Source organism: Vanessa cardui, chromosome Z (genome assembly GCF_905220365.1).
Source record: "Vanessa cardui chromosome Z, ilVanCard2.1, whole genome shotgun sequence".
In the NCBI taxonomy this organism is placed as follows: domain Eukaryota; kingdom Metazoa; phylum Arthropoda; class Insecta; order Lepidoptera; family Nymphalidae; genus Vanessa; species Vanessa cardui.
In genome coordinates, this window is record NC_061154.1 from 568,712 (window position 1) to 588,116 (window position 19,405).

Consider the following 19,405-nt stretch of genomic DNA (forward strand, 5'->3'; position numbering starts at 1 on the left):
CTTCGCTCTCTCAGACTGATTAATAGTAAGCCGAAGAACAGAATATATCACTAGACTCCAACAGCTTGTATTGTTTTTATTTTTAAATATAAATAAAAATAATTATAAATTTATATTTCGATGTCATTTCTATTTCAAGACAAAAGAGCTTTTATTTAAAAAAGTTTTTGTATAGTCTGATAAAAAACATGATCACTTACATAATTTCTAAATGACATTTTCGAAAGTTGTCACCTTGCTTCCATAAGTCTTTACGTTCGAATCCAATGAGAGTCCTGAAAAAAAAAAAAAACATTTATATTATTAAAGATGAGCAACTGTGAGGCATGTTTACATACGAAAACATAAACAGTCAGTGTGCTATTTCATTAAAATTCTATAAAACATGTATTGAATGCTAACGAAAACGCATCCCGTATCTACATATGGCACCTATCTACCTGTTCATGGACGTTTATCAGGTTCAGAGACCAGTCCTCGTCTGGCACTGCGAACTGAAGATTGCTATTTATATGAAAAACGACTTGTTTTTTTTTTATTACCATGCACTACCGTTTCTTTATAGTTTTAAAATAGACATCGTTTCGATTCAATGTTTCCGTACTGACCTATATCGATAGTTCGAAGGAGATGGATGGCCAAATTTTTCCCCGCAAGCGCCAGATGGTATGCACGGTTTGCTGTTTACGTATTAATTGGCGCTTATACATCTGAGTATTTAATTGATACCGCACATATACGTTTTGTCCCGAGTGATATAACGTTGATCTTATATATCGATGTGTTATTTAAAGATTGCCGATGAACAAATATAAAATTAATTTAGAGCGTAGGTTAGTGTGGATTTCGCTCGAAATAGAAACAACAGCCGTTTGAACTTTACTACTTCAAACTAGATGCATAACTTTATTTTACTATGTTTACTATTAGGATTTACTAATAACTTCATGAAGTTATAGTATTGGATGCATAGAATATTACCGAACGTGTATTATGTAAGTTTTTATTTCGAACCGTACAATATAGCATGTTGTCTCTTTATTTTGAAAAAAAAAAATGGAAAAATATAACTGAGTTTTTTCGAAGTAATAATATTAAAAATAATTATAATACATATGTCAGTATTAGTCCTTGTTCCCTGCTCTTGTATTTCAAGGGATTTGGACAAGTTCTATAACATTAAATGACGTCATATATTGATTTAAATGACATCGACAGAAGAAAAATCATATAAATCATTTAAAATTGAATCGAGTGTATACAGAGTTGCGACACCAGCCTAAGAATGTTGAGAAATGATTCGGTGGGCAAAGGACTCCTCTCCCTTCCTTGATTCCAAATCGCGGATAGGATACACATGGGTCAAAATTTAATCCATCATTTAAAAAGGGAAGTTTAAGTACCCGAAAACTCAGTGTTGCTTGCCCGGTCTAGAACCCGCAACATTCACTCAAGCTTCACATTTTAAGTTAAAGATTCATTATATACTTTATAGTTAACTTAGTTCGTGAACTTGACGGTACGAATCCGTCTCATAAGGATGTATTTTTTCATTAGAACCGACCACTATCTCCGGCAGAAGTGTCGGTATGTATGCAGGTGTCAGGCGTCGTTACTTGATTACTGGCAACATTTACTTCTAGGGAACGTAACAAGTTTGGATTAAGTAATTATTTGTAGAGTTGAATTACAAGTGGTACTGACAGAGGTGACATTAGGTTATCAAGATTTTAGAATTCCGAACCAAGATGGCACAGTGGTTAGGATGCGTTGATATTTCACGAAGGTTTCGGGTTCAAACACGAGCTGTTAGCGGAGTTTTCATTCGTATCGAGTACCTATACGAGTAGAACTACAATCTGCGTCCATTCGTTTAATTTTATTCGAAAACATATATCTGACAAGATATTGAATTCTTTACTAGCAAGTGATCTAAATAGCTCGTAACCTCGTATATCGTTTTTAGTCGGCATAAACTTAGAAGTTATACATCAGTCAAAACAAAAGACAATTATAAATAATACTTTTCAATTTATGAATGAAATGAAATAGATACATTAACGAATAAAAACTCCATATAAAAAAATATAAAAAATCGAAGTAAACTGTTAACACATTATGTAATGTTTTTTAATCTGTAACAATATCATGTCTTTTTTAAAATTTAAATATATTAAGTAGATATATTTTGTTCATTAAAATTAATGAGAAAGACCTAAAATTTGTAGATCTTAGATCTTCATACGTCTATTATTCTATACAAGATTATAATATGAATAACTAGTTACTCCCGCGATTTTGTATGCGTTTGAATTCTACAAATAAGTAAAATTATACCAATATTTTGAATTGTAAGCAGTTAATTATCTATCATCTTACAATCCATTGAGGCGCGTTGTTTTATTATATAATACTAAAACGTACTTTACATACAGACAAAGTGATAGAGTTTTTAAAGTGTAGTTTTATCCAGAAATAGTTACAACGGCGTGTTCGAAAGTTGGAAGAAAGAGAAAAGAGCCCAGAGGTTAGCCTTAAGGGCTCCATGACCAAGCACAGTGCGCACCTTATTGCCTCCAAACTAAGCACGGTGCCTTATGAAAGTTCTTACATAGCTTAGAACAGCCTTCTCATTGTAAACTCGTTTATTTTAAAATAGTAATCATATCTATCATTATTATATTAAACAAAGCTTCCATATCATTATATCTGATGGATTTTTTATGATCTACATGGATTGCCAACAAGTATAATACAATAACATTTAATTTTGATTCACATAATTATACATAAACAGCCAAGTTTAACGTAACAGAATATGTATCGAGCTATAAATTATTTTAACAGAAATACTCGTACATATAAAAAGGCTTTACAATTGTGAAATAGTTCTTGAAAGCTTTTGTAGCTATTTCGATCACCAGGAATAAATATCTTGTGCAGAAATGTTTGTTCCAATAAATCTCTTCTAATTATACTTGAATCCAGTTTAAAGCATATCAATCGGGCAAAGCAAAGAAGGCTATGGTTATTATTGATACCAAATGGCATATGACATTCGTTGTCGATTTGAATATCTAATTTAATGTTATTTACGTGACGTATGTAATTGTGAGTACAATTTTCATCCACCATTAATTAATTATTAAATAAGTATTTAATATAAAAAGAAACAAAACACTCACGGCACTTTTGTATCGTTATTTTATGGTAACACCACCGCTTTTCAAATGAAACAAAATAATATTTTTAAAAGAAATTGCTTATATAAAAAATGATTGCAATCTTGTTAAAATGAACAGAGTCGCTTTTTACTGACAGTAAATATAATATTTATAATATTGTTTTATTAAAACATCGTTATTTTTACTGGTTTTCTGCTCGTCTTGGTGAGTCTACTCGTCAACGCTCTAATTAGTTGTTCTGCTCACAAACGTCAATACTTTGTGTTGTAGGATTCCTTAATATAATACCTCAGAGCCTTTTTATGACGCATTAATGCAGCAAGGAAAGGAAGGTATGAATACAATGACTATATATATAAAAAAATAGAAGACTGTTGATCCTTTGAGTAATTTCGAGGGCTTCTAATTATATACATTGCGTAATATATAATGTTGTGGTACACGATGGTCATGCTGCCTTAATTTCTTTGTTTGGATTTGATTTGGATTAGATAGTGACAATGCCGAGCGTAAGTTCTAGTTTACAACTTAGCTGTGGTTTCTGTTACTAGATCGCAGGCGTATGATTGAAAACGCCTTTTTTTAGCGAATAGAAATCATACTTAAACGAAAACTATTCAGTTATTTTAGAACATGTACCAAGTGATTCTGCAGATGTATTGTAGTATATTTTTAAAACCACTTGCTTTTAATTTAAATTAATTTGTAATTTAGAAAAATACTTTTTATTTTTGAAAAGGCATATTTATTCTGTTTTACCAGAATTCTTCATTGAGTAGCTGAGGAGGAGTATGTACGGGACCTGAGATTGTCTCAATTAGAAGCCTTTGAAGAAATCTGTTGGTACCAGATGTTGTTGGATGGATTGGATTGGTGTTGGTGAATACCAAACCGTATTGAAGAAGTGTGGTGGTTATATCAATGCATTTATAGGACGGAACATGTCATTATTGACTATTATATATTATTAAAGACCTTTTATCAGTTAAGGGAAGTTGTCGTTATCACTTGATTTAAAAAGAGCGAAAGATTTAAATTGATGCCGAATCAAGTGTGTCAAAATCATACAATTTTATTTTAAAGGTGCCAATTTATTTACATGAGTTAATTTTTTGTGGATCACATATTATATTTAAGACATTTATTAAAGCTGAAGCAACAAAAATCGAGGACGTTTATGATTGTTCTGTTTTTAAATTTTTGACGCGGCTGTAAAATGATCAACGCGTACACCGACAGCATTATGAATTCTTCATTTTCCGCCATCTTTGTTGGCTATTTTAATTGAGCCGTCTGCTTGAAACATTCAATTTCATTCAACTAACGACGATCAAATATAATTGTGTTGTGCGAACCTATTCTAATTAAGAAATAAAACAGTAAAGACATATGTAGTTAAAAAATCATTAGTTGTATAATCAGATAAATTAATGCTCAATACTGATATGCCACTTGTACAATAAAAGTATCGTTGAGTATTCTCTGCAGCCGATGTTAGGAAACACGTTATTTGGCAACTTCTGCGCAGGCGCACAGTGAACGACCGCGTGTCACACCTGAACTCCACACGGAAGGTTTATCTATGAATCATAATTGCGTTTAGTTCGTTGGCTTGGATAGATTCCGTACAGACTTCTCAGACGGTTAATTTTAAATCGGATATTGGGGATTGATTCTCATTCGTAATTATACTCGGAGGAAAATGGACTAATTGCGTTTTTAGATGTACGATAAGAAGATAATCATAATAACGTTGAGTCTTGCTTCTACCTTTTTTTATTTATTTTGCTAATTGTTTGGGAAACAATGAAATGGTTTTCGTTTTCGCCTCAGATATTCAAACTTGTATGTATTTTACGATGTACAAATCATAAAATACGCTCAGAAAATTATAATAATATTTACGACACTGTTACTATATCTAAGTAAATCATTTTCATGTTTACTAACAAATAATTTGTTAGTGGTCCCACCATAAACAGGAATCTATGAGCAATGTTTGTATTAATGAATATTTGAGACATATGAAACACTACAGTGAAAACGCTTTAATCCTGCAGTCACTGAGATGTTAAGTTTCACGTCCTTATAATAACACTGTCTCACTTTTCATAATAATTTTAACATTGTCCTTTAATAAATACAATATAAAACGCGATACGTGTAACAAGTATCTCGTTTTTCCTCAAGACAATTCGAAACGAGCCCGATACAATAACATAGAGTCGATACGATTTATTTACGTCGAATGTACACCACGAAAATAATTGGCCTACTCCCGGTAAGTGTCAAAGACTCGGGTCCAGTGCGTCGGGTTGTTGGCTCTCGTGAAATGAGGACGGTTCGCTTCCCGCGTCGCGACCGTCCCGGTGCCGGCTGCCAGTTCGCATTGTAACCCAATCTATGATTCTAGTGACGTATTCAAATACCGATAGCTGATTGAGGTGATATTCCTAATAATCGAAGGACGTAAACATAGGAAGTCTGTTCTAAATTTGAATTATTTAAAAACAGTATTGGTACACGTTTAAATAACAAATATTGTGTTTACGTATAATTTCAAATGTTTAATCATCATGATCATTACACTAACTTTCTCTGATAATAACTATTTTTACCTAATTGGAAAAAAATCGTTTACATTGTCTTTATAATCAATTCTTTAAAATATTTAATTATCTATTGTTGAGGTTTTTAAAAATTCCAATTAAATTACATACAATGTATCTTAAAAAGAATAAAATAAACGAAAATAATTAAATAATTACTCATTTGTCAATGTTTTGTTATCAATGAATTTACTAACAAATGAATACCTCCAATTTCTTTGTATTATGTAATCAATTATTGTAGGAATTGTATTTTGACTATACTTTTCGTTTTAGTACTACTAGTGTACTACTAGTATTGAAAGTTTTAACATTTTTACTACAACTTAAAAATATTAACATACACTGTAAAATGACGATGTGCTTGTAAAAACTACCCAAATTATTAAAACTTACATAAAGTATTTTGGTTGTAATTTTTCGGAATACAAAAGCAAATGATTTATTTCGATGTTGCGTTCAAACACTGATTCGTGACGTCAAAACTCAACAAAAAAATAGTGCGGTGTACTCACTCACTACCGGAAGTGCTAAAGTTATTCGTGTTTTAAAAATAGATGTGACTACGTGAATACCTTGTTCTAAATAACCATTAAAATCGAGGGAATCTTTTACTTCCTAAAATAATCATGGGTATGGAAGTTTTGACTTGTTTTTTTATTGCGTCTATTGTAGATCCATTTAACACTCACTTAAGGAATTCTATATAAATGTAGATAGCCTACATTTCTTTTCCTTTTGCATTATTTTAAAGTATACGATTACAACCTACTTAAATGCTCGTTGATATTCAAAATTAGAGGAGTTTTCTGTTGTAAATTTGTTGTTTGATGATGTCGTAAGCAGACACCAGTTTAGGTATAATTTGGACTCGCTTTATACAGATTAAAATGTAACATCGATGAATCGAGTAAGAAACAAATGGTCACTGTGTTTTTTATCAAATATTTAAATTATGCGAGAGGTTGTGTAAGATAATTTATTTGATTCGTGTAAGTTTTATACGTATTAGATTGAAATGGACTTTAAAACGTGCTCCGATATCGGCGGACATTTTAAGTGGCATCGATTCAAGTGGCCTACTTCAGTATTTACGAATTTATGAGAATGCACTTCATGAAATAATATTAGCAGTTACAAGCTGTAATCGAAGTCATGTTACCTAGAGCCTAAATAGTTACCGCGTTCGATTCAATCAAATAAATACTCGTCTAGTATATGTGCTTGAGCAATTACAGACTTGTGTCTATAGTGCATAGAGATATAGAGAATCAAATTGCGATGTACAGAGGTATTGCTGCTAGCATTGATGACGTCATTCCACGTGCTTGTATTTTTTACGGTATATTTTTTATTTGATTTTAGTGCATGACTATACTTTTTACGTAATATTATGTATATTTAAAATACAAAAAATTAAAAACACAATTGATTCAAGGTTAGGTCCTGATCAATCGTCTGAATTCGAAATTGTAGGTTTTATTGTAAACATGTAATCTGTTTTGCATTCGCGAATTTATTTTGTTGTTATTAAAATATTTTCTTTTGTTAAAATTTAATTAATTAAGGCTTATTACACACTTCTATAATATATCGTTTCTATAATAAAATTCCGCAGACATTTCTAACTTTGCCGTTTCGTAAATTCAAATCGTTTATAAAAAATACTTTTGTAATAAAGGCATATTATTCGGTACAAGATTTTGTAGATGATGAAAAAGCGTGGAGTTAATGCATGTTGACTGCCAGGCAGGATATATTAATTCAAATAATTGTATTAACTAACATGACTGTATTTTTTTGAATGTTGAAAAGGAGTAACTACTGAGTTTCTTGCCGGTTCTTCTCGGTGGAATCTACTTTCTGAACCGGTGGTACATTCAAAAGCGCTTTTAAAAACCAACAGATTTTGTTTTTGATTTTTTATAGATGATAAGAATGGATTTTTTTGATTTTTCTATTTTAATACTTTACGTATCTATTTTGTATGTTACTATTATCATTTCAAAAGGAGAAAGAGTAGATATTTTTTTTACAGTTTTATTCAGTAGATTGTTTGTTCCGAACCGGCGGTATTAATCATAAAGACATGACATGTTTCGTTCCTATTTATACTAATTTCTGATCTTACATGCCAAAATATACAATAAAAAATAGCAGCGAATAGAATAATAGGAAATGGAAAAATTACATAGAAACGGGGTATCATTCTACAGTTTAATATAATCTTTTTTTTTATGGAATAGCTTGTCGGACGAGCAAATTGGCCACCTGATGGTAAGTGGCCACCATATCCCAAAGACAATGACACTGTAAGAAATATTAGCTACTCCTTACATCGTCAATAGTTTAACAGTCGGTGATATTTGTATTCACAATGACATAAGTTAGTAATGTCATGTTAGTAAATAATACTAAAAAAATAAATAAGTCATATTATGTTGAAATAATAAGGACATTAAACTTTTGTAGTTTAGTATCTATCGTTCTTGTCGATCCGAAATATTTGTATGATGCCTTAAAACAAAATGACTGATTAGTACGTATTAAGTAAGTTGTTTGTAAGTTTGTCTGCAGGCGAGACCTTGGTGTAAGCATTATCGAGTTACGCATTTGTTTGTAGTTTCGTCTAAACTGGGCAAATCCCCGCAGCAGAGAGAACGTTTACGAATACTCTAATAATAAAACTTTTAGCGTGTAAATTCAAAATATTGTGTTTGTTTGACAAACAATATTTAACACTATTAGTCGAATGACCCCGTTGGCACAGTTCTGCCGATGCATCTGCCAAGTCGCCTCTGGGTTCGACTCCCTTGTGTTTAGTTTTTCTAAAAGGTTATTCCGGTTCATCCGGATGATTGTCTGCAATTGGATCACTATTGTATTTTTAGTTTGTCACTTTGTTACGCAATACCTCCCATATTATTAATGCAGATGATTCGTTTTTGACAAGACAAGAGGTCTTTACCCTCCTCCTGATTGTAGATACAGTCAATAAATAACTCCTATTTATGATGGATAATATTATTTATGATGGATAATTATATAAGGAAAGCTTATAGAAAAGCAATAATTTTAATTCAAAAAAGAATATAATGTTGTTTCGAGCGTTTTGGAACTAACTCATTGATAAATTAAAAAGGCAAGTAGAAATCCATGTTTTGATCCGAAATTAGCTTTATCTCTTTCTAAAGTTAACAACAAGTTTCAGTCTAAAATAAAATAAAACATTGTAGGTTTATTGCAAGGGACCGGCCGGCGTCTATTTGCAGCGGTTTCCACTATGAATGCTGCATTAAGCGAGACAGCGCTTAGACAAAGATGGAAGCTGCAAAAATACAATGTGAGCATAAATAAGTTCGATGTCATGACTTCTTCGTTTTGCTCTGAAAATGCATGTTCGAAATGCATTTCGAGAGGCTGCCTGACAGAGATGACGGGGGCGCTGCGTACGCGCACCGAAAGACGATATTAATAATTATCATTTTTGTGTGCGTACACGCAGACGCGCGACATCTAGACGGCGTCGGTGTAAGTGTAATATATTGTGAACGGCGATGTTTAAAAATAGCGAATGCAGCGCCGATGCGATGGGATATCCTGACAAATTATTTTTATATATCCACGGCCTCTATATCCGTTGGGAGCTGTTTATTAATTGCTAGGGCTCATCTTACTTATTTATACACTTTCTTGGAATCCATTTGATAATTAAACTTTGAATGAGCTGGAATTAATAGTCGATAGATATTTGTTACAGCCGTGTGTTCAAAGTAGAGTTTTATTAACAACATACAATAAGATGTAATAAAAAAGTTAAGAGTTCATAATCAAAGCGACATCGAATCCCGAGTAATGCTGCACGAGGCTGCACCTGTCTGATCATACAATCGGAAACCTTTTTTGTTAGTTCTCAATTAGACACAGTTTGTGGTCGTGCCAGTCGAGTGGGACCAATTTTGTTAAAATTTCCTCGGCCACGCAAATGTGTCTGAGTCTTAATTAAGGTTTCTTACCATTGAAACGAAGTTTTTATATAAAATATTCAGGATGATTCGTTTGTATGAGCCGTCTCATTGCAAGCGGTAACTATCGATCTTAGACACATGTGTTCAATCAAATTAAAAAAAAAAACTTCACAATGAAGCGTTTTTGAATCGCCAATAATTAAATACCACCACCGTTTCGGAAAGCAGCTTCTAGCGAAAAGAAACGGCAAGTAATTCGCAAAAATGTATGTATGTGTTGAAAATTAAGTATTCATTTCATGAAAAATTACATTGCCAATGCACTATAGACCTTGGGAACTAAAATGTTGCCTTGTGTAAATACACGAGCTCATCCACCATTCAAATCGTAACTCAACAATACTTAGTGTTGGAAAACTCAACATTACTTAAATAGGGCTTCTACAAAGTCCTAACGCCCAGACCATACTGCCAATACTATCGTGATAGACATCTAACATTGAAATTGATAACGGGCGGAGGACATGATGACTTAAAAGAGCGTCATACCGTTTTCCGTCAAGACATAGGAGCAGTCTCACGCAGAAGGGTCCACTCCCCTCCCTTCACCCCAAAATATTCGGTAGAGAATTATAAAGCTATCTTCGCTTTGATTCATTGAGTAACACGTTGATTTAAGGTAATTACTAATAAGACGAACTTTTAGAAAATATATTTAACACTAGTTATTTGCCATGTGTTAGCAAAAAAAGGTAATCTATGGCCTTTCATAAATAAAAATCCATGTCGGCTTCAATTATACTTTGTATTCTTAACCGCGGTGTATTCTTAAGTCTTCGTATGATTAAGTGCATAATTACGATAAACAATCTAAGACTCCACAATGACAGGATACACAGTGCTAATGCATAATGAGAGACCCGGTCATCATCAGGTGGAAGACCGCTGACTCGCGTGATCATTCGCTTTTTTATTTATTACTCCCCAGACGATAGTTATAAAATAATCTTCGTCTCTAATTCAGTTCAGTTCTCAGTAAGTGAGTATAAATAATAATACTCGCAGTTAATTTAATTTCGTAATGAAACAAATAACATCTTGTTAGCCTCGCTCGTGTTTTGAGTGAAATAGTTAGTACTCGCTGTAAATATAGTGGATTGTTTGTTTTCCACCAAACGTGAATCGTTAAATCGTGAGAATAATGATCCTTATATCTTTATACATAAGAGTCGCTTTACTAGAATACAATTAAGATTTTCTTAAACTCCTGACCACGGAAATGAATAGGTAATTCAACAAATTAAACGGGCTTTGTTGGTTGAAATAGTAAATCGAATTGTTTATGTTATAACGTTTTGTCAAATATATTCCAATGGATGTAGTCATACACTTTACTTCCCCAGACTTTGCTCGTCCTATTTATAATTATAATTACCTACTCATTCTACAACAGACAAAGCTTTTGTATAAATTTCGTAATTGTCTATGTGTTTGTTGGAATAAGTTATTAATAACTATAATTCTAATATATCTATTTGAGTGGAGTATATAGATAGATAAAAGTATAAAATTATTATTATAGAAGAAACAATTAGCGCATAGCTATAGTATAGTTAACGTGTACTTATATAATAAAAAATAATGCAACAACCATTAATTTAGATTTGGTATTTAGTTTATTTTAATGTACAGATTATAAAACATGAAACCTCAGGAAATAGAATCATCACTCAATTTCATCCTGCTGGTTGGTGAATTACGTTCTAATTTCTAGACTTAGGCTTAGAGGGGTAGATCAAGAAGTATTTACCAATCTGCTATATTTGAGATCAAAAGTTTCAGCAAGCTGTTAATATTTTTTTTAATTTGGCAAACTATGCACGCGTCCAACAATAGATCTACTGTATAATCCAGAATATTATTTATCCGCGTCTGATTATAATCGCATAATACATAACAATCCGTCACTTATAAAGTTCTCGTAATTCGTTTTTATAATCGTTTTGATTTTAGTTTTCATCATAATCCGATTGCAAAAATATGTTGACGAGAAGCGAGATACAAAATTAAAAGCACTCTTTGACAAAGTGACTCGCTACTAACAGAATAATGTGTAATAATAAAGACGTAATCTCTGTGTTCTCCATAAATAAAAGCTTTTATTTGCCCAATCCTGACCAAGGTTCTCAAGCGATGCATTTGTTGTTTAACTATTTTATAGTCGAGAAACTTTTTAGCGCTTTACGATTAATGAATTGAAATTTTATTTTTAAGAACAATTACTTTTGTATAAATATAATAAAATTATAATTGTATCATGTTTGTGTTAATGTTAAAGAAACTATGTTTTTTTTAATATATTCAATATATTTAGTATAAAATAGGTCAACGTGTACCAGGAATTGAAATTCGGCGAAAAGCACTCACGTTTAGAACGAGTAGAAGAGAAGTATGACTCAAAAAATTGAAAATCTTATTTTTAACAAAACTTTCTTGTGTTTACTGGTAAACATATACAATATACGTGAACAAAATATAGTAAAAAATACATAAAACGAATGAACCGATGTCGTACAATTACATTTTACTGTGAACTTGACATAGATCCCGGCGCTGTTCCCTGCCAACTCGCTTTATTTATGAATTTCAAATACAAAAGAACACGCGATAAAATCGGAAAGTTTATTTCGAATAACTCGTGTGTCTCCGGCAGATCGGATCGAGATTTCAGTGAACATGTGCACAAATGTGCATGTATATTTATGTCAACGTGGTAGGCTCACTGATAAATAGGGCACCTGATGGTGACCACTGCCTACGGACACAAATACTATGACATATCAATAATAATACCACCCACTCATCAGTTATTCTTCCGCCATATAACAGTACCTAGTATTGTTGTGTTCCGGTTTGAAGGGAGAGTGAGCCAGTGTAACTACAGGCACAAGGGACATAACATCTTAGTTCCCAAGGTTGGTAGCACATTGCCGATGTAAAGAATAGTTAATATTTCTTACAGCATCCTTGTCTATGGGTGATGGTAACCACTTACCATAAGGTGGCTCATATGCTCGTCCACCAACCTATACCATAAAAAAATGCCCTATCAACAGTAGTAACAAAGATATTGTGACCCTTGTTACACTGGGTAACCCAACTTACAACTACCACATTAAGTAAAGCTGTTTTGTGTAAAGTAGATGATAAGTAGTTGGTACCTACCAAGACGGTCCTGCATAAAGCCCTACCGCCAAAACACTAATCTAGTGTACGCTAGATTATCTAGAGTATTCTTACGGTTTATAAATATGAATGAATTGTGAATGTGGACAAAGTCCTATCAACAAGAAACTATGCAGTCCTACACTCGAGGATACAAGAGAGCTTTTAATATACGTTTGTACAAAACTCAAATCACGAGGTCCCTGTTATGTTCGAACATAAAACAACAACAACAATTTTGTTATATTCTGTGCCTGCAAAGGTATTATGTAAGAAGAAAATCATAGCAGAAAATGTTCGTTAAATATCAGAATATAATAATTATGAATGTGATGGGACCAACGTAGGTACCAAAATTACTAAAAACATTTTTAAAAAGTTTTTATGACTTACGGATACGAAGCGAATTCTTACAGAATCTCACTACTGCATGAAGTATTATTTATACTGAGATTAAGTTCAGGACGGTGGTAGTTTTTTTTTAGGTATTCACTGTTTAATCGAACTTGAGACGTGAGCATAACGGGCAGTAAACAAGAACACAGTTATTGTGTACTAGTTGTGCCCGCGACCTTTGATTATAGCAAAAAATATATTGTAGCCTAAGTTACTCCCTATTATATCAGTTTTCTGCCCGTGAAAGTCCCGTCAAAATCGGTTCAGCCGTTCCAGAGATTAGCCGCAAAAACAGACAGACAGACAGACCGAATAAATTGTAAAAAACATGTGCATTGAGTAAAAAAGGGCTATATTAATATTACAAAAAGATACTCCTAATTTTTTTACGTGTATAGATTTGTACCTTTACTATTTAATTAATAAAATAATGGACTAACATTGTTAATAAAAGGTTTATTTCTCTTAATGCTATATTAAAGGAAGGTCATGCAATTACGTATACTAGTGGGTCTTCAATTGTTTAATTTGTTTAGTGGCTCTCTTATCGGGCTGCATATTCAGGCAACGAGAGCTATTGAATTTCTCTGCCAATGAATTCCCGGTAGAAGCCCGAAGTTAGGCGGTTAGCATCTCAACACGAGCCTCGGGAAACACGTGATTCAGACGCTCCTGCTTTCGATTTCCCTTCAAACGTGTCCAATCGCGCTTCCGTCTATTTCAAGAGCAAAATAATAGAGAGGGAACTATTGCCGATATTGCATTTGAATATTATTGAACGGTAAAAACAAAATGTACTTTATTCAAGTTTATTTTTGAATCATTGCATGAAGTTGTATTATCTACACAACTACCACTGGAAAAACTCATTTACTTTTTTCCAACGTTTGAATTACAATTATATCGTCGTGAATAAAATTCGGTACGACGACGCCGCCGGTTGCTGCAGAATCTTTCCCAGAAAAGAGGTACATTACATTGGTAATTCAAAGTAAGGTTCGCGGTTCTTATATTTTTCAAAAAATATAAACAGCACGTAATTCGAAGGTACTGCTGAAGATCAGCTATTCCTTGTTTTTGCAAAAATGCTAACATACGGATAGTAAAATTGTAAACGAAATAAGATAATGGGTTTTGTTGTGGTATACCAGATTTTTGGCCACGGTGGTCAATCTAAAGGGCTTGCCAAATGTCAAAATGTTAGTCACATTTTATATGATTGTTAATTGTTATTTAATAATCTTTCTCGACTGATTTATTTTGAAGGTTTGTTATTAGACTGAGATGATTGATTTTAGTTTTAGTTGGTTGTAGGGTTTTGTGTAAGTCATCTGTGCAGATACCACTGATTCATTAATTATCCTATCGCCAAAAAATCATTAGTATTAGCGTGTTCCGGTATGAAGGTTGAGTGGACCAGCGTGTCTACAGGCATAAAGGATAAAACTTCGTAGTCTCCAAGGTCAGCGACCCATTGGCGCTGTAAGGATTGATTAATATTTCTTACAGTTCCAATACCCATGGGCGGTAGGAATCACTTACCACCAGGTGGCACATAGGTGGGCCACTTTCACTTCATTAAAAATGTGCCATTTGTTGATTTAAATTTGATTTACGATAGTATAGATTAAAAATAAGATGAAAAGTAGATTTCTGCACAGTCCTTGTCATTTTTCGTTGTGTTGTTATTAGTCACTGTGCTTACTAATAATAATTTTTCGTTCTATGCCATTTTGCCACTAACAATATTATTTATGTGAGAAACTTGTTTAGAGTATTTTTCGATCTTAAAAAGTTAAAGTTACAGCCTGTAAATTCCCACTGCTGGGCTAAAGGCCTCCTCTCCCTTTGAGGAGAAGGTTTTGGAACATATTCCACCACGCTGTTCCAATGCGGGTTGGTGGAATACACATGTGGCAGAATTTCTATGAAATTTGTCACATGCAGGTTTCCTCACGATGTTTTCCTTCACCGCTGAGCACGAGATGAATTATAAAGACAAATTAAGCACATGAATCAGCGGTGCTTGCCTGGGTTTGAACCCGCAATCATCGGTTAAGATGCACGCGTTCTAACCACTGGGCCATCTCGACTTTCGATCTTAATTCTCAACAAAATAATACACAGACACTTACTTGAGAACGATATTAGCACTTACAGACTGGGTTTGAAATATGTCATGCAATCATCACATAATATATTCTAATAAGATGTTTTGTGAAACGAAATTTACTCATCGCTTCCTGATACAATATTCAGCTTTTTTTAAAGTTGATGGTTATTTATTATAAAGTTGTTTTATTTGAGTTGAACCAGTGAGCAGGAAAAATGCATTAATTATTGTTTGGGGTTTGTTTCTAATTAACGTATTTGGCGATAGAAAGAAATCGTTCTTTCCGGTAGAAAAGTTTACTGTAATCTTACATAGAAAAGTAACCGTCACATTAGGCCAAGTAGATCTACTGCCATCGCCCTTATAGAAGTTCGACTTCAATAAAGAACAATTAATTAAATTAAATATATAGCTTTTACAAGTAATCGATCGATCCCGTAAGTTCTATTGAAACTCCTCGCAGCTCTTTCTGAGTAATTTGCGAATATGTTTTTGTATTCTCAGCGTTCGTATCATTAATAACATTAACCCTTACAGTTTTAATTTTATGCGAATAGATTACGAGTTTAAGTGTTTTCGTCTCTTAATGAGGACTGTTCGGAGATAATGGATTTTAAAAATTAAGGCCAAGTAAAAGTAGGTTACATAACAAAAACTTCAAACAATGTAATAAGTACAAAATAATACATTGAACATACAAAGTTTGAAATACGGTTACGTCTAGCCTTAGATCTTTTATCCGATCATAGCGTAATGGGCCTCGTATGTGTTTTTATAATATTAAATGACCATACTTGTCTCAAAACTGAGCAAAGACCGATATCAATGGGATTGGGGAACACACCTGTTGCAATTTACACTCACGATATTTTCTTCACCATCCAGCAGTAGATATAGTATTACTCAAAAGAAGCACAAGTGATATCGCTGATACTTGCACAGACCTGACCCCGTAATCTTCAGCTAAGATCCCGTGCCTTATCCGTGGAGTAATCTAGGTTCTCTATTAGTGCCTGTTACTAATTAGAATACACTTCAATCTTAACAAAGCGGTGCCATAGTGAGGGATTCGTAGAAGCGTCTCAAGTCATTCGATGGCGTTGTGACAAGAAATTTTAATGATGGAAGTTTTTGCAAAACCCATCTTCCATCCACATCCGATACCTGCCCAGCTTTTCTACATTTACACTCATTTATTTCTTAAATCAATTTGCATTATTCTATTTTAACTAATATTTTTAAATAGATGTTTATGTTCAAATTTAGGATATTTATTTTGTTAAATTATTATGTAATTCCTTTTTATGGAAATTAATCAAAACTTTCTCAGAAATCGTTAAATAATGTCTATGAGAATTATTTCGACCGATATCTGTGGAGGGATTGTTTCTGAAGTGACAGTGAGCTGTGCCCAAAACAAAGACCGACAGGGCTCGCAAATATAAGCTTTCGTATATCGACTACAGAATTCATAGCTAACATATGAGAGCAAGAACAAAAACTAACGTTGTGTTAATTATTGTTTTGCTTCAATGTACATACACTTCAAAAGTTCTCATTAACACAGATACAACAACTATTATTATTTTCATAAAACCAACCAATAAATATATTTTAACTATGTCCATTCATATTCAGTGCAAGATGCTTAAAGAACATTGAATAGGTGGTGGAGCTCATTAAAATCAATCCATTTTAAGAACAATTAAAATAAATGATAGAATTTCAATACCAAAAGTGATTTATAAAAATGGTGATAAATTAGTTTCAACAAAAAATGTTTAGTTTTATACTGAGAGCCCGTAAGAGATTTATCCGCTTCGCTAAGAACACACGTATCAACAAAACCAAACACACAAACCGTTGTAAATATTTCGAGTGTAATTAATTTCATGTCGCCAATAACAAATGGTTATTAATTAACAACTATTAAAAATTAAACTATTCGCTGAGCTTCAGCTAAGTGTATCTGAGGCAGTCAAATGGAATATGCTTAATTATTTATATAATATCTATTTAGAAAGATCTCAAAACCGCAAAGCCAGCACAAAATACCGTTTTGGTTAATTACACTTCAACAGGCGAGGCGACATGCACCCGACATAGTGCAGTACGAAAATAAACACGAACGATCACTCAGACTCATAAAGATTCAACGAAATTTGATTGCTTTATGTGATTGCGGTTGTTATTTTATATGAATATAAATTAAAACGTGTAAAAATGTGAGATTATGACTGACCTGTTCTATACGTGATGCGCGTGCGATGCAGGGCGGGCGGCCGGCGACTGGGCGGGCGGCGGCTGCACGCGCGCGTCTCGTCGCCGAATACGTTTATAGTCTGCGCGACGGGACCGACACGATGACGACAAATATCGTTTTATGTAAAGTTTGTCATAATTAGTCATATAATGATCTGGTTTCTAATTGAAGAATAATTAGCTGTAAGTGATTCGGGTGATTTTCGAAAATAATTATTCGTTTGATCTGATAGCCATTATTATGCAAGGAAAAACATTTTAATTACATTAATGTTCTTTTTGGTCGCCCGATTTTAAGAAATCAATTGGTTCAATTGATACTTACAAGAACATGATAATATATCTACAGAATTACATTAAAGATGGCCTCATTAATATTTAATCCATATAGTTTTTATGAATATAACCAATCGACTATATTTTATATTTAAGCATTAAGTATAAATGTTAGATCTTTTCGGTATGTACTTACACTACACGCACACTTAAAAATATACATACGTATATGAAACATGAAAGTAACAACAACAAAGTAACGTATAAAAAACAATTTATATCGCTCGTAATAAACAGAACAAAATGCTTAAAATGTACATTATGATGTAAACGTTCTATCTATATGTAATCTATTATAAAATGAAATAATTGAATTTTGAACCAATAAAATAAGCTGCTATGAAACAGAAAATTTTCCTATACGTACTGTTAGCAATATTTATCATCAAAACATTTGCTGTTTTTAGCGTTAATAATTCAAATGTATTAATACAAACGCAGTCAGTAATATGCCAACAAAGTAATATCTGAATATTAATTGAATATATTGCTGAGATCGCTGAGATAATTAGTAGCGACTCAGACGAACACGAGGAATTCACTGTAAGCCTTCGCCCACACCTGTGTTGTCTTATAACTTGCTTAGAGATACTCGTAGCGAGTTTGCGTGGAAATATAGAATAAAGTAATAATGTCCCACTGGCAGATGATTGGCCACTCCGAACTCTCAAACACTGCGGGGTTTGGGTATTGCACAATTGTTTTCGCAAATTGAGGTGCTTTCTCCATCCCGTCTATATAAGTAAGTTCACGGGATTGCAAACCCACGCGATAAAAGGTCAAGCAGCTTTATGCGTTTTCTGAGAACTCCGGGTTGCTACTGATTTGATATAAAACATAATAAATTATTATTAACTTATAATCAGCTCAGTGGTGTAGCTATTGTAGGGCCAGGTGCAGTGCACCAGGGCCCCATAGTTCAGGGGGACCTCGAAACTAAACCTTAAGCTTTTGAAGCTAAAAAATGACGAATCTGGGCACAAGATTTCTTATGTGGTATCTATAATTTTAAAGGGTAATTATTAGTTAAAGAGGGATGGGAAAGAGGGGTGAGGGCGAGTGTTTTTCTATGCACCGGGGCCCTTCCTCACCTAACTACGCCATTGAATGAGGTAATCCTAAGACCTAAGTAATGTGCGTGCTGCTCAGGTATGTCGAAGGAGCGATGGCAGTTGGATCAGACGACTCCTGGTGTGAAGACTGTAAATTAATGAACGCAGTTCCTGCCAGATGGATAGGTCACCTGAAGAAGTGAAAACCGGGAGCTTTGAGCTTTTATACCTTAGATGTCCAGTGGATTACAATTGACAG

The 19,405-nt window shown here is 33.4% G+C and overlaps 1 protein-coding gene across 2 annotated transcripts in view; it reads right to left on the minus strand.

Moving 5' to 3' along the window:
- The window catches only part of LOC124543098 (FH1/FH2 domain-containing protein 3), a 73,788-nt gene extending 56,007 nt beyond the window's left edge, over positions 1 to 17,781 (minus strand). For both annotated transcript variants that reach the window (XM_047121140.1, XM_047121139.1), the window contains exons 1-2: positions 17,739 to 17,781; positions 201 to 275 (exon numbers count right to left, since the gene is read on the minus strand). In XM_047121140.1, coding sequence (XP_046977096.1) covers positions 201 to 218 — 18 coding nt within the window. In that variant the 5' untranslated portion in view covers positions 219 to 275; positions 17,739 to 17,781. The remainder of the gene's footprint in view (positions 1 to 200; positions 276 to 17,738) is intronic.
- Between the last annotated feature and the right edge of the window lie 1,624 nt (positions 17,782 to 19,405).